The sequence below is a fragment of the Falco peregrinus genome, chromosome 5, assembly GCF_023634155.1.
Source record: "Falco peregrinus isolate bFalPer1 chromosome 5, bFalPer1.pri, whole genome shotgun sequence".
Classification (NCBI taxonomy): domain Eukaryota; kingdom Metazoa; phylum Chordata; class Aves; order Falconiformes; family Falconidae; genus Falco; species Falco peregrinus.
Window position 1 is genome coordinate 61202285 of NC_073725.1, and position 16209 is coordinate 61218493.

A 16209-nucleotide genomic window follows, 5' to 3' on the forward strand; every position below is an offset into this window, starting at 1 on the left:
GTAAGATCCTTACTACAAACACCTTGGGTTTTTTACAGAAGCCTTAATAGATTTTGTAGATATACCATGTCTTCCATGTTTGAATAAAAAATGTAAATATCTTTGTGGTTAACACATTCCATTTAAATTCCGAAAATTAGAAGTGGAAAACTTTCTTAAAACCTTTCTACTTTGTTAATGTGACACCAGATGAACACACACTGAAAAATATCAGAAGAGTTGTTTCTGACGGTGCCATCTTGGATACTTCTTAAATAAGTAGTTAACTGATCTGTCCAGTGTCCTGTTGCTTTCCATAGAGCTAGTCAAGTCAGATTTCCTTTAGTCTCAAACTTGGTTATATGGCTTCTTTGGATACCAAGACAATCAAATCCATCAGTCCTGTATTGTTCTAGATATATATGTTCTCCCTACAATTGCAAATTCTGTGATGGAAGCCAGGTCTCTGGAATTTCTGGTTACTTGATACTAAATATGAGCTTCTATCAAATGATGATAGATAAACCTCAAAAGGAAAACTGAAAAATCATTATTGAATGATTGCATGTGTTTCTGATAGTTCTTTTTATATCCTGAGTGCATTCAGTTTATCACTGTATTGCAGTGTACCACCTTAAAGAATACCAAATAAGATGTTTTAAAATTTGTATTTAAATGTGGTTTAAGAATCCTGTAGTTGCGGAGGTCAAAGTCCTGTGGACTAAGGTAGTTAAAACACTAAATCTTTTTACACAGGTTCTACAATATGCAAAATTTGCTGATGTTGGCTGATTCATTTCTTACAGAGAAGTAGCTCTCTGTAAGTAGCTCTGACAAGCTCAGTCAAAACACAGTTGTCTGGTAGTAAAGGAGGGGAGCGTGTATGTTAATTTTTTTAAAACTGAGCTGCATTGAATGTGGGGAAAATACTTAGCTTATCTGAAAATTTTAGACTCTTCACTTAGTTGTGGGGCTTATTTGTTTTCTAGGTTGAGTGACCCATGTACAAGCAGATGGGATGAAAGAAGTGCATCCCGGAGATCAAGATCCTGGTCACATAACGGTTATTCTGATCTAAGTACTGTGAGATATTCTAGCCATCACAAAAAGCACAGGAAAGAGAAAAAGAAGGTGAAACATAAAAAGAAATCTAAAAAGCAAAAGCATTTCAAGAAGCACAAGCAAATGAAAAAAAAGAAAACATCAGCCTCATCAGATGTAGAATCTTCTCATTCCTTCCTCAGGAGGACAAAATCATCTTGTGATCATGAGAGGAAATCTCGTTCTTCTTCATTGTCTTCTAGACGTTCATCCAGAAGAGACTGGTCTAAATCTGATAAGGAAGATCAGAGCTCATCAACTTTATCAAGCAGAGGGACTCGGTCATACTACAGGTCCAGATCTAGGTCTAAATCAAGATCTTATTCCCGAAGAAGTTCTAGATCAAGATCAGCCTCTAAATCGTCACGTTCTCGAAGTAGGTCAAGGTCAAGTTCTAACCCTAGGCATCAAAAGACAGTTTCCAATTCTCCACGAAACATTTCAGTACGATTAAATGAAAATAAGTTGAGCAAGACTGCTGAGCCTGTAAGAGCAGTTATACTCCCAAGTGATAAAGTTGTCGTACCACCAGTTGTCCCAGAAAACCTCCCTGTTATACCCTTAAGTGATAGTCCACCGCCTTCAAGGTGGAAACCTGGGCAGAAACCATGGAAGCCATCTTATGAGAGAATTCAGGAGATGAAAGCTAAAACAACCCATTTAATACCCACACAAACTAATTACAATTTAGTAGTTGTTAAAGAGGCTAACACTTCTTCCTCATATCGTAAGCAACAAAGGAGTTCTGATAGCGATCGAAGCGGTTATTCCAAATATCGTAGTGACAGAAGCTCAGATAGTTGGCAGAGATCAAGAAGCAGGTCCTCTCGAAGCAGGTCATACTCAAGATCTTACACGAGATCCAGAAGTCCATCTAGCTCTAGGACAAAATCTCATTCTTCTGGCAGATCACCGTCACTGAGTAAATACCACAGTGATAGGTCAGGTTGTAGTGAATCAACATCTTACTATTCCCTTAGTGATGATGATAGACACAGAAACAAAAGAAAATCCATATCAAGTGATCAAAAAGCTCGGTCTCTTAAACTGAGGCAAGAAACGAGCTCTGAAAGTACTCTCCCTTATAAGTGTACAAAAGACTACGATGAATCTTCTCAAGGACTGAAAGAGAGTGACAGTTTATCATCTTCAGACTTCTCTACTGACAGTGAGCGTTCTGCCAAAATGAAAGTAGTCCAAGAAAAAGAAGGCCGTTTTCGATTAGAAGGAGATACTCAGAAGCAGGATAAAAATAGCTTAAGTTCTGAGAGAGGGGAGGAGAAATTTAAGTGTGAGCAGGATTCTGATCATGCTAAAAAGAAAGCAGCTAAGGAGAAATCTTCTGAGCAGCCTAGAGGCGGTGCAAAAACTAAACGAAAATCCTATTCGGGTAGTAAATGGGACTCTGAATCAAATTCTGAAAGAGGAGAGGCAAGACATAATAGGGGAGATTCCAGACCCTCCTCTAGTAAAGAGGAAGGAGAGGCCACATCAGGATCTGATACAGAGCTTAGCGTCACCAAAAGGATAAAAAAGCAATCAAATTCTTCAGAAGGCTTTCTGGATTCTGATTGTACATGGAAGACAAGCAAACAGTTGTCATCTTCTGAATCTGAGAGTTCTCGTTCTAGCTCAACAAACATTAGAGGAAAGTCAAAAAAACACAAACAGGGCTTGAAAAAATCTCTTAAAAAATCACACTCCAAAAAAGCAAAAGAAAAATCAAAAGGGAAAAAGGAGAAGAAACACAAAGTTCAGAAAAGAAAAGAAATGTTTCATTGGCAACCCCCTCTGGAGTTTGGTGAAGAAGATGATGATGAGATAAATGAAAAGCCACTTACCAGTGATGATAAAAAAGAGAGGCAGCCTACCAGGGACATAAAGGATAAAAAGCAAGTTTATGAAAAGGATGAAATAGTCAAAGATAAAATGGGGAATGGTGAAAAGGCTTGTGCGGATGAAAACCTTTTAGGTAAAAACACTACATGTGGTGCCTCACCAGATCGCAGTAACCTCAATAAGGATAGCATTGAAATAAATGCTTCAACCAGTATTTTAAACTCAGGAATAAATGTGATCACTTGCAAGAATGAGATTAAACAGGCTGAGGAAAGTAACCAGAACGGATTGGAAGATGTTATTCAGACAGATGACAACATGGAGATTTGTACTCCTGATCGTAATTCACCAGGGAAGGTTGATGTGGACGTTTTGTCTCCTGTCATTCTCTCTGCTAAACCTCAGGCTTTAAGTGCTAGTAGAAACAAAGATTTACAGGTTGAGACCCCTGAACAAGATACTGTCAAGCTAGGAAACAATATTATAGACTTTATTAATATTAAAGAAGAAAAAGAAGCAGGAAGGCAAGAAAATAACTCTGCTCCTGTGTCTAGTGCTAAGGACTGTAGTATAAAAAGTGAAGTTACTGAAAATACGCAAAGCAATATGACAGATAATAAATGGAAGCCGTTGCAAGGTGTTGGTAATTTACAGCCAGCAACAATTAGTCCTGCTGCAGAAGTTAAAAATGTAGCTTCAGCATCAGAGCCTAAACCAGCAGGTTTAAGAATTGAAATAAAAGCTAAAAATAAAGTAAGACCTGGATCTCTGTTTGATGAAGTTAGAAAAACAGCACGGCTAAATCGAAGGCCAAGGAACCAAGAAAGTTCCAGTGAGGAAGAATCTCCCAGTAGAGATGACAATAGCCCCTCCAGGAGTCTCAGTAGGTCACGAAGTAAATCAGAGTCTAAATCCAGACACAGAACAAGGTCCGTATCTTACAGTCACTCAAGGAGTCGATCCCGAAGTTCTACATATTCATATAGGTAAGAAGTTTGTGCTACTCCTATAGCCTACCGTGCTAACTTGGAGTTTCTGATATTTTTAAGACATGTGTTTCTTTTTCAACTCACATTTTTCTTTTAAACAGCACTGTATCATTTAGCAAGTATGCAATAAATGTTTAGCTTAAGATAAGGCTTTAGAATACTTTCGCTTCCTGTTTTCTGCTGCTCTTCTCTTCCGTTATATTCCATTTTGTGCTTTTTAAAGTTGTTCATTGATTTTAGGTCAAGGAGCTATACAAGAAGCCGAAGCAGAGGATGGTATAGTAGAGATCGGTCAAGAAGTCGAAGCAGTTCTTACCACAGTTACAAGAGTCGTAGGTAGGTTTACATAAGTGGAGATAGTTTTGGGGTGTATTACAAAACCAGTAAATTAGGCACAGCATTCCAGTGCTTCAGGCTCTGGGCAAGTTGGAAATGTGCTTAGCTATGCATACTGCAGTCTGAAGTATCTGCTCGAAATGTGCAAACTAGAATAGTCAGACGTCAATGTTTTCTGTAACTGAAAAATTATTTCATTTAATATTTTGTAGTATAGATAAGGAATTCTGAGCAAAATATGTTCCTCTCCTCTCACTGCCCTTCTACCCTGAGTTCTTCTCAGCACTTGTTTCTGATTAACTTAAAATGTCTCTGTGTTTTTGTTTTTGTCAGTCGAACCTATAGTAGAAGTAGATCCAGAAGTAGTTCTTATGGTCATCACAGTCGATCCAGGTATGGATTATAGTTTTATACAAACTTGACAATAGATACACTTACTGTAAAAATACTTAGTATAAGAATACTCCTTATCACTGGTACTTAAAAACATAATATCATGATAGCAACTTGAATCAAAGCAAAATTAACATAAGGTGCTTTTAAAAGCTGAAAATAACCAAATCATCCTGGCATTAAAGGTGATTATCTGAGATGGGAAATGTATTCACTATTACTTTTTATTGTTAAAATAAAATTGAGGTATCAGAAGCACTTTGCTCCTTGTTTTCAGAAGTATTAGCAAACAAGATTTTTTTACTGCATCTACAGTTTGTAGAGGGAACACAAAGCTTAGCGCGTTTAAACTTAACTTGAAATGCTTAGTAGGTCTTTTCTAGGTTGATAAATTTCAGATTTTTACTGTTGGTTTGAAGATTCTTGTGTTTAAACTTCTGTAAAATGTAGGATTATTGTTTGCCACATCCTTCCAAAGTAATTTCTGTGTAGCCACTCATCTCTGCATATAAATGTCTTTAGAACCTACATTTATAGTAAATAGCATTTTAGACAAGAAATTGTAGATTTACAATAGTTTCCTTTTCCCTTTAAAGTAGGTCATACACGTATGATAGTTACTATAGCAGAAGTAGAAGTAGAAGTAAAAGGAGTGACAGCTATCGAAGATCTAGAAGTTATGATAGAAGGTCCAGGTATGTTTTTGCTACCATGGCTTTGACACTGTATTGATGCAAAAGGATTTGCTAAATACATGTTTATGATGTTCATGAAGGCTAATGTGTGTGGGGGGGTTCTCCATAGCATATAAAATACATTGTTACCAAAAGTAATAATTAAAACCAATAATAATTAGAGCAAGTGTGTGAGTGAGGAAATTGGAATTTCTGACATACTAAATTTGAGGATGGGGAAGAAATTGGTGTAAGACAGATCTGAGAAGGGTCCAGTTCATTGTATATATGCATTCAAAATAAGCATGTTTGAGGGTTTTTTTATAATTTTAAATGTTTCTTAAAAACTATAATGAACTAGCTCTCAAGATTTGACTCAAGTGCCCTGTTATGGATTAAAAGCTACCTGGTATGTAAAGAATTCCATTGGCCGATAAAGTGTTTTTTGCTTAGACTGCAAAAGTGGATTTAAAAAAAAAATCTGGAAGGGAAATTAAAAATTGCAGTGCTATGCAGAATTAATTTTTAACTTTCTGGAACATATTTTGAAAGAACATTTTGACCTGCAAATCCACTGTGCTTCTGATGAATTTAGAACAAATTTCATTCTGTTCTGTCTAGGGGGAATTATAATTATAGGTATAAGTGAGCACATTTCACAAATATCAAAAGTGGAACAGGATGTGTGTGTGTACATATATATATACACACACTTACATATAGTGAACATCAGTGATTTCTTTTGTACCTTTTATTATATCCCACATTAGTCAGTGGTAAATCTGGCAGATCTCTTAAGTCTACTGTAAATTTTCATCCTCTGCTGTCCTCGTACTCATTTTTTCCACAACTTTGTACCACATCTTAATGGACTTTGCTCTCACCCATTTCCCTGTTTAATTCTGACAGTAGTAGACAACTTTCATCTTGTGTTTAAGGAGAAATTAATGAGATTAACCGGAGTGTGGAAATAGACTTGTAAAATTATTGGTTTAGGATGTTGGGAAGCTTCAGAGAAACGATGTTCGATTAGGATACACTCACCTTCCATTTAGAAAGCTTTCCTCACAGGCAGGAGGCTAGAAAAATCTAATGAAAGTTTATTCTGTGTAATTTTATTCTGTGTAATTTGAATATGTCCTGTGGCTTGTCTGAAACCATCTGGACTCTGTCTTGCTGTTTGGCCAGGTGCTGAGCTTGGAATTCTTCTGGATAAGCCAAAACATTTTAATCTATAGCTTCCACTCTGCAGATGCTCACACAGTCCTGTTGTTTGTTACAGGGCCTAATTATTAAGACCCTTCTTCAAACAAAAAACAGCAGTAATATAAAGCAAGGATTTGTGAAGTTACCTTAGTTGAGAAATGCTTGCAATATAAAATTGTATTTGTTAGAATATACTTTCAGTCAGCTATCGGAATTTAGAAAAATGGTTATTTTGGAAGATTTCTTAGCTGTATCAGAGAAGGCAAGAAATCCTGTCGTTACAAACAGTTTGACTTGAATTACACAGGGTTCTCATCGCATAGAGTTAATGATTATATTAAAGTGTCCATTAATGAATACTTCGGTTATATGAAATACGATCCTGTAAAAGACTACCTGTATGTTTTCTTCTAGTCTCATGTGTCTTGACAATTTTTTTTATGTGATGTGATTTTTAATTTGAAGCTCGAAATACAACTTTGAGGCATTTTAATCTTTTCTTTGTAGATCTTATGGCTCTGACAGTGAAAGCGATCGCAGTTACTCCAACAATCGAAGTCCTAGTGAAAGCAGCAGATATAGCTGAAAAGGTTTCTTTGACAATGGAAACTGTATTTAATAATTTTTTTTCAGTATTCTGTTAGGAAAAAACTCTTTTGACAGCGTCACAGCTGAAGTTGAAGGATGTTTACTGAGTTTGCTGAAACTTTACCAATTCAACTGACTGCTTATGGAGAGAAGTACTGAACTCAACTGATATTTTTTTTATTAGTATTATTATTTTGGGTTGGCTTTTTTCTGTCAAATGCTACTTTTACAAATGGGTGGGGGGGAAGGTTTTATTTCTTTGAATTGGATCTTCCAAGCCATGAATGACACTTAGCTGAATTTGCTGCCACCACTTTTCTGGATGCAGCAATCAGTACTGTCTTCAAGTATGTTTATCAACACCTTGGGGCTTCCTGCCTGTCACTATTAAATATGTGCTAGCAATTATAAAACTGTGAAGAAAACTTCTTAAAAAGGCTGCCATTTCTAGTTTATTAAAATGCTTTTTTAATGCTGGAAGATGGGTTCCATGCTGTCTTGTTTGTTGACTGTTGCATTATATACAGTATATACACAACAGCTAGGTGATGAAAACAAAGAGTGCCACTCTGTCTTAATCCTTCCTGTACTGTGACGTTACGGAAGTCTGCTGAGAAGGGTGAGATTGTACACGGTGGGAATTGTCAAACTGACAAGCAGTGAGCAAAAGTGTGATGAATGAGTTCTGATCGTAATATCAGACTTGTCTGAAAAGCGAATTTTCTGATAAACAGCAATGTTCTTAAGAGTCTGAAAGTGTTTCTAAATGCTTTTTGAATTTCAGTTCAGCTCGTATTACAGTGCTTGGCACACTTCAACACACATGTTGAAGTTGAATGTTGTAAACTGAGTATATAATGAGTTTGTTCAAAACACTTTTTAGAAAACTTATGTGATGATGATTTTTTGAGAAAACAAACAATAATGGTTCCTTTATAAAATGTCTGTAGATGTATCCCATTTGCCATAGGGAATATCAGATACTGATATTGCAGGTATTGAACTATATATTGTTGAAGTGATATGACTACAAAAATACTGGTATGCCTGATAAAAAGCATGGACAATACTTTCAAAGTAAACTTCAATACCAAAAATTACTCCATGTTACAGGTAAATGGTTTGCAAAAATCCCATCAATTTAAGCTGAAGAGCATTGAGAAATTTTTGCAATATTCTGATTGAGTTAATTTAAAACAATTTGTAAAGTTTTTCAGTGTTTAGAAAGTTGTGTACTAAGAAACAGTTTTTTAATGGCGTAATGTAACCTGAAAAGTGGGGTCTATAGTGAAAAATGGACTAACCCAGCTTTATTACAGCTAATGAGTACTGTTGTATTATAATAGCTTTCATTACTGACTTTCTGTAATATCTTGAGATGCTTTCGTTTTCTCTAATGTTTTCAAATATTAAAAATGATTTTTTTAAAAAATCTCATCAAGACCCAACAGCTTTGAAAATTAAAAGTGGTAATTTCTTGCTTAGACGTCAATTCATACTGTCTTTGATTGAATTAAGCTATCCCAAATTCGCTCTTGGTACTTTTCTGAAACATGAAAAGTGAGTTCAAAGTGAAGTTCGAAGACTGTAATGATGCCCTCCATTTCTGTCCATGAACAGCTGAGTAAGACATTTGTACACAGGTTCCTAAAACTGAATTTGTCATACAGGTTTTTCACTTTCTAGAAGAACCCAAAATTCTGGACTTGCACACTCTGCTACTCTTGTAGTTCAATGAAAAAATGTGTGCACATAATCCTTTTGAATCAATATTTTGTAAGCTTCTTACGCTTTTTAACATTAAGTACTTTTATTACTGAAGTCAGTATACATTTACAAACAGGTTTCTAACAGTAGCAGCCATTTCAGAGTCCTGAACAAATACTTCATTGCTAACTCAAGGTAATGCTTGTTGCAGTTTCATAGTTTTAAGTACTTGCTTTTTCCCTGACTGAGAAATAGGACTAGTGGGCTAGTGGTGTAACAAAATCAAACACAAATGTTGTGGCTCAACACTTACTGGAGAAAAAATTTCTCCAGAATCAGACTTAAGTCTTATTCCAGATCTGAGCTGACTTTCTATTTCTAAGGCTAGGAAAAGGAAATAAAGTACAGTAAATCAATTAATTGTAGTTGTCCAAAATTACTGCAGTGTCACTAATGTTGTTATCATATCTTGACTCAAAGCTTTATAAAGAAATTCCATCTGGTAGATGGCTGGGGAGGGGTGTGAGAGAAGTAGGGGGGTAGTATTTTTACTTAGTGAAGTCTGTTAAATTGTGCTTCAGATAGAAAATGTACCCCTGAGCCGGTTTTCTAATATTGGTCTATGTTTTTGCAATTTTGTTATTCAAAAGTAGTTGCTGTTTGTAAAATAAACTTTTGTACATATCTGCAAACGCTGTTTTCTCTACATCTGGAAAAATCCGTTGCTGCTTGAGGGAAACGGGCAGGAAAATTAAAAATACACTTAGATTTCTGTATCCGCTTCTGTCCCTTACAAGACTACATACGAGTTGCCTTTCCTTTTCCTGACCTACATAGAGAATGATTCCTCAGCAAGACTTTGTACTGGGTTTATATAATAGTCATTGGAGGAACAAATATTTTGAAATTTCAAAGTGATTGGAGGTCTTGCCATTTCCTCAAGATATTTAAAAGGTTCCAATCCTTTGTGAAAAGATACACTTAACAGATCTACACGGAAATCTCTAAATGTGCTGAGTTTAAGTGCTTTGCTAAATATTCTTCCCCAAGTACCAATATGCTACGGAAATGATGTGGGAATGTGTAAACGCGGTATTAGTTTGAGTCAGCAGATGCAGTGGCTCAGTGAACTAATACATTAGGTTTTTAGACTTTGTGTTCCAGAAAAACTGGGTTTTGTTGGAAATACCGGCTTTGTCCTAATAGAAAGGCGAATTGCCTTGGTTGGAGGTAAAAAGGCTGAGTGGAAGTGCTTCCTTGTTTGATATTAGTCTTTAGCGTGATCTGGGTAACCTGGCATTTCCCAAACTTTGGAGCACTGCCTTTGAGGAGGTGGCAGGAAAAGTAGGAACTCCAGGTGTATGTAAGCTATAATGATGAAAGGTGTAAAAATGATAATTTAAGGCAGGGGAAGGGTGAATGGCTGTGTCAAAGGCAGCAGGTGGAACAGTGTTCAGAAGCATTAGCCAGCCTCTGTAAAACAGCGCCTTGTTAGAGAGAAGCCATTGACCACCTTTCTCTGAAATGCATAATGGTGCTTTTTGTGCTTAAAAAAAAAAAAGCCCTATTCTGTGCAGAAGTTAAACGTGAGGCTCACGGGGCTGCTCTCGGGTGCTGCGGACCTGCTGCCGTAGCGGTGGCACCGTCACCTTGAGGCAGCCTCAGCAGCACGTGCGGGGAGGCGGCTGCAGGCAGGGCGCCGTGCTGGGGCGCGCCATGGCAAAAATAGAGCAGCTGACACCCACTCGTCTATTACTCATTAGTGACATTTCTCTATTAAGTCTTAAAACCCGCAGTTTGGTAAAAGTATTAGTCGAGTGTAAATGGTTTCATTAAAAAACAAAAAAAAAAAAAAAAAAGAGGGAGGGGGAAGTTCCCCATAGGGTTAGGTCTGTGTGTTTTGGCTTGTTTGGGTGATGGATTACCCCGTACGTACTGCCCAGGATACTGTGTGTAACTCCTGAGAGCGAGCGCTCTGTCTCCAGTTGCAGGTGAGTGACTTAACTCGCCTAGAATAAGCCAACACTAACTGAACCATCTGGCTATCGAACAACCAGCTCTTATAAAGCATTTATTTACAAAGCAACAGCATAAATGCACTTTTCCTATGATACCGACACGCGGAGAGATTTCCTTCCTCCCGTATTGCTTTTAAACAAGGGCTATTTGTGTCCTTGCACTCGAGGGTAAGGAGCATGTAAGTGCTTTCAGAAGATCACCGAGTATCTGACAGTGTATTAAATTTCTGTTGATGGCTTTGTGTGGTTTGTGATGATCATGCTTACGGTTTGGAGCAGAGCACAGTATTTAGATGACCTTGAGCTGCACTCTGGAATCCATCTGGTGTAATTTCCAAACTGAACACTGCCTGGGATTTAAATCATGACAAGATAAAGCTTTGCATACTCCACCCCTACTTAACAGCCATATAAATAATTTACTTTTTTTTTTTTTTAATACGGTGGTGAAACAATGATGATTTTCCACCTGGCTGTAAAATGCTTTAGCTGCTTGACTGTGGTAAGGTAAAACTGTTTAAAAAGTATATAAACTGGTAAAGGGACCCAGTCTTGAATTAATTAATGCCCATGTAATCCCTCTGAAGCAGATAGGAGTGCACGCGTGAAATCAGACAGCTGTGGCAGTTTGGGAGTTTGTTTTTTTAATGAAGGTAATATTTCAGAGTCACAGCAGATGCACAAAGAGGGGGTGAGCATTAATTTGATACTAATTGATATTTCTGCTGTGAAGTGGATCCGTCCTTGAAAGAGCGCGGTGCAGCCCAAGAAAACCAGTGTCCTTACCCAAAGGATGGGCTGACATGGAGAGGGCCGAGCCCAACACGGCTTGTGAACACCTGTAGCTCCCGTCCTGGCCTTAGGCTGCAAAATTCCTCCGTTAATTCCTTAATTAATTCCCTAATTCAGCCAGGAAGAAGAGGCTGCCCTTCCTCTTGGGTTTTCTTTTTCTTCCAGCTCATGGTGCACGACAGCGGCTGAGGAGGAGTCCTTCTCCCAGCGCCTCAGCTGCCCAGCCCGACGCTCGGGCAGCACCTGCCTAGCTTATCCTGGGGCCTTTTGGAAAACGAGCCAGGAAAAGCCAGGGGAGGGATGGGAAGGTGCTCGGGGATGGAGAGGGGAAGGGGCTGTTTGCTGCACGTCCAGGAGAAGCACCTGGCTCTAGGGAGCGACCAGCGAGATCAGCCAGCGGAGGCTTGTGGGGCTCCGAGCGCTGGCTGGAGGGGGATGATTAAGGAGAAATGAAAAAGAAAACCCATTCCAGTGAGAGGGCCAGATATTTGCCATAAAGCAAGCGTTGGGCTTTTTTAAATTGGTAACTATGTCAATTTTATATTTATATGAAATATGTAAATATATATTATTATTAAATTCTGTCACAGAACTTCAAGGGGCAGTGAGGTGAGCACTTCCCTGGCAAACCTCTGCCCGCGGAGCCCCCAGCCCCCTTGATGTGGCCAAACCCACTGCCACTTTGTGCAGAACATACATCCCAGGCAGGGGGCAGCCCCCGAAGCGGGGGGCAGCCAGCTGCAAAGCTTCCCTAGCATGAACGAGCTGAGGTCCTGGAGTAAAAGCAGTGTAGCAGTGGCTGTAACCAAGCTGCAGGTGTACAAAGAAAAGAAAAACCAAGAGGACAAATACGTGATCCTTCCTCAATAAATTTAGCAGGCTTTTTGCAACGGCTGTGTGTGAACCACTGTGTTTAATAATGGCTGTATAAAGCAGTTGGGAATGTTGGGTGGGGTTTTTTTAATCCCTTTATGCTGCTGAGGTCTGCAGAATCCTCTAGTGATGGCTTCCACCTTTTAAAGAAAGAACACTGGGGATGAGGAATTCATTTTTTTCTACTGTAATATGTAGTTTGCTAATTTCATTGAGTGTTCTCAGCTCCTATTTTAAGAGACATAGCAAGCAGCGGTTCCTTGGTCACTTCATTTCACATGCTTTCAGTGTCTTCCCAGCAGGCACCAGTCAGTCCCTGTTGTGTCCAGTTCATGGGGCTGCTCAGGGCCCTCCATGTGACAGCTTGCTGCTGTCACCCCTCATCACTGGCACGGAGCAGCAGCTGCTCAGCAAGCAGCATCGCTATTTGGCACCAGAGTTTCAGCATGATTTGGGGGGAACAAGCTAGATAATCTTATATTCCGCTTGCCTGGGACCTATGTGGTGATTGAGCTCCGGCTGAAGAGCATCAGCCTTGAGCCCATGAGCTCTTGACCTTGGACCTTACCTTTCCCTTCTGCAAGGATTAAACCTCTCCCCTGTGACAAACAGTTGTTCATTTTAAGGAGTCAAAAAAAAACAAGGGGCGGAGGATACCGAGTACCTGATGTTCTCAGCTGTGGGAAGACGGTCTGGTGAGTGGAGCATTACCTAAGACTTTGAGATGGACGCTGGTTTCTCCATACCACCAAAGCCCCCTCGTGTCATCTGGGGCAATTCTCCACTCTGGAGAGCTCTCAAGCATCCTGTGAAGATGTGATTCCCTGCTGAGCTGGGTAGGATCGGCTATCCCAGAAACCAGAACTGTCTAAGGATAATTTGGTCAACAGCAGTGAACCTGGCACTATGAGCTAACGATGTGTAAAACACAGCCTGCCTCGTGCCTCTGCTACCTGGTGAGGTTTTTAGATCTTCTGAGCTTAGCAATACACCTCTCTTAATTTTTTCCCATTAAACTAGGGGGGGAAACAGCCAAACCCCAAATTTTTTTATCAAAATAGCTCTATGGGCCAAAACCCACTTACTGATGGAAAAATCCAGCTTTAGTGTTGGATTTCCTATGGACGTCCTGCAGGAAGCTGCCCAGATTTCACGATCATCTTTCATTTCTATCAACAGCTTTGAACCAACGCCTTTCAGAAAAAGGTTGTGCCAGAGAATGGAGCAGAAAGGGACCTTTTCAGCTGTGCAGAGTTTCCTCTCTCAGAGGCAGGATCAACTCTAGCTGTATAAGTCACAGTAGTTCTTATCCAAATTATTTGTAAAAATTGCCAGCGCTGAGATTCTGTAGTCGAAGTGCCAAAACCAAAATTGCCTGAACTATCCACACTATAAAAAAAAATAATACGTATATATTTCCTGATGTCTAAACTAAAGCTCCTTTGCTGCCACTTAAGCCCATCACTACTTGTTGCAGTCAGGAAGAGAATGACTTCTTCCTACTTAAATATTTAAGTAGAAGGAAAAAGGCTACCTTAAATATTTGAGGAAGGGTTGGGCTAGTTCTTGCCCAAGTCTCTGGACTAAATAACTCCAAGTCCTTCGGGGTGTTTTTTGGGGTGGTATTTGGGTTGGTTGGGGTTTTTTGTGGGGTTTTTTTGCAACTTCTTAGCTCTGACCATCTCTTGGACTCTACCACCAGCCCCCGACCTCCCCAAAGCGCCGTACCCAAGCAGACAACATACTCCAGCCAAGGCTTTCTGGTGCCATGTGGATCTAAAGCATCATTCCGTGTGTCCTGCAGGCAAGGTTGCTGTGTCCCTGCTCATGGGTTGCTGCTTTTGCAACAGGGTGAGGAGGGCTGCTCGATCCAGGCAGGGATGCGCTGCCGCCTCTGCCTTCCCCTGCTGCATCCCATCTCACCCGCTCCCTGCTCGAGCTGTGCTCTGCAGCAAAACTTTCTTACACAAGCAGCAAGTTTTCCCTTTGTTTCTACTAAATTGCAGCCGGGGTTTTTTTTTGTTTGTTTTTTGTTTTTTTTCCCAGGCTATTTCTCTAATGCGTCAAGATTGTTTTGAAGTTCCAGCCCATCCTCCAAAGTACTTGAAGTCCCTCCCGGCTTGGTATCATTTGCAGCTGTAAGAAGCAAATTTTCTATTCATGCAAGTAATTATTAAAAAAATATTTTGAGCAGTACCAGGCCCGGGACAGATCCCCAGGGACTCTCAGGCTGTGTATCTCTTTGGTTTCCTGGCGGATCATAAATAACTCCTCCGAGCAATGTTCCCTCCTTCCAGCACTGCTTCCCTCCAGCCTCATGTCATCTGTCCCTGCCATCTTCCCTCTTCCAGCCACGCCAGCACAGCTGCGCCGGGGATGCTGGGCTGCGAGCAGGGGCTGGGACTTCGTTGCACTCGAAATTCGGCTTGTCTGACTTGAGCTCCTGGGTTCTGAGTCTTACAAAACCTTGGCTGAAGGTGCCTGTTGCTTGTTCTCCATAGTCACCCTTGGAGACCCCCTGTAACTTTATCTTTGAAAAACCGAGTGGCGGTGCACGCTCGCTGAGCTTTTCACCCTCAGACACCTACCCCAGGCCTCCACTCCACCCCTGTGACCTTCTCTAATTAATATTTTTCTGCATTCTCCTGGAATCGAGGATACCAGCATTTAATATTTTTCTCCAGCACTACTATGAATCAGGCTGTTTCTGTGTAATCTTCATCCTGGAATTATTTTGGTTTGGGGGATTATTTTCCACGGCTTAGGCAGGGGAGGAAAAGTCACTGGTTTTTCTGTATATGACTATTTACTGAATAAAATTGTTTCTTGTCTTTCACATTACCAGTTTACACCCCTATCATGATGGAAATACTCCCCATGGATTCCAGGGACCTAAAAGCCAGAGGGAAGTGAAGGGGCTTTGAAGTTACTGCAGTTCACATGTATCTGCTTTGCACCTCAACCAAGCACCGGCATTTCCCCAGCAGCCTGAAAAATCACTCCCTGCCCAAGATTATCTAAGGGAAAAAGTCAGAATCTGGCTTGTTCTAAGAAAATAGATAAGAGGCAGGACTGCTGTGCTGGCTCTGAAAAGTGGGACTTTTTTTTGATGTGCTGCATCCCTGCACAGAAACTCCTGTATGGGGCAAAGTTTCCCCTGCTCCCTGAAGCCTCTCTTGAATATAAATGCAACTCCAGGTATTTCCTGTAATTCTTGATAATTATTTCAATCAAGATATCAATTTATAACTTCCTGAATAATGAAATGCTGCTTCTTACTGTGTTATCCTTTGATATGTAAAGATGCCTTTGAACTGCAAGCCCCGTGCTGGGAAGACCCATGCAGCTTCCACACCTGGCTCGTCAACAAGCAAACTCATCGCTGCGCTGCGAACGTGACTTGTGGGTGACACCAAAGCCTTCCTGAGCTGCTGCAGAAACCCGGTCCTTTGGTTTGCATCAGCCAATGTATCTATGAACTCTGGATTGGATAAGGACGGGAGCTTACTGCTTCTTCTTGATGCAGTCTAGAGGTGACGAGCAGTAATCCAAGTGCATCTCGCTGGATTTAGGAGAGGCAGGTCCAGTAAACTGCCCCGTTTTTCTCTAAGTTTATCTAGCTTAATAGTCTTTTCCAGCAGAGATGGGAAATAATATTTCAGGAGATAATGCAAGGCAAAATACCTTCAGTTATTCCCCTCTCCTCTCCCAGCA

The 16209-nt window shown here is 40.1% G+C and overlaps 1 protein-coding gene across 14 annotated transcripts in view; it reads left to right on the forward strand.

Annotated features, from left to right (window-relative positions):
• Nucleotides 1-9504, forward strand: part of NKTR (natural killer cell triggering receptor) — a 45373-nt gene extending 35869 nt beyond the window's left edge. For 12 of the 14 annotated variants that reach the window (XM_055804290.1, XM_055804292.1, XM_055804295.1 and 9 more), the window contains 5 exons: nt 969-3905; nt 4149-4244; nt 4578-4637; nt 5234-5332; nt 7025-9504. In XM_055804290.1, the coding sequence (XP_055660265.1) occupies nt 969-3905; nt 4149-4244; nt 4578-4637; nt 5234-5332; nt 7025-7103 (3271 nt within the window). In that variant the 3' untranslated portion in view covers nt 7104-9504. The remainder of the gene's footprint in view (nt 1-968; nt 3906-4148; nt 4245-4577; nt 4638-5233; nt 5333-7024) is intronic. The other 2 variants (XM_055804293.1, XM_055804294.1) reach the window with 1 other exon arrangement.
• The last annotated feature ends 6705 nt before the right edge of the window (nt 9505-16209 follow it).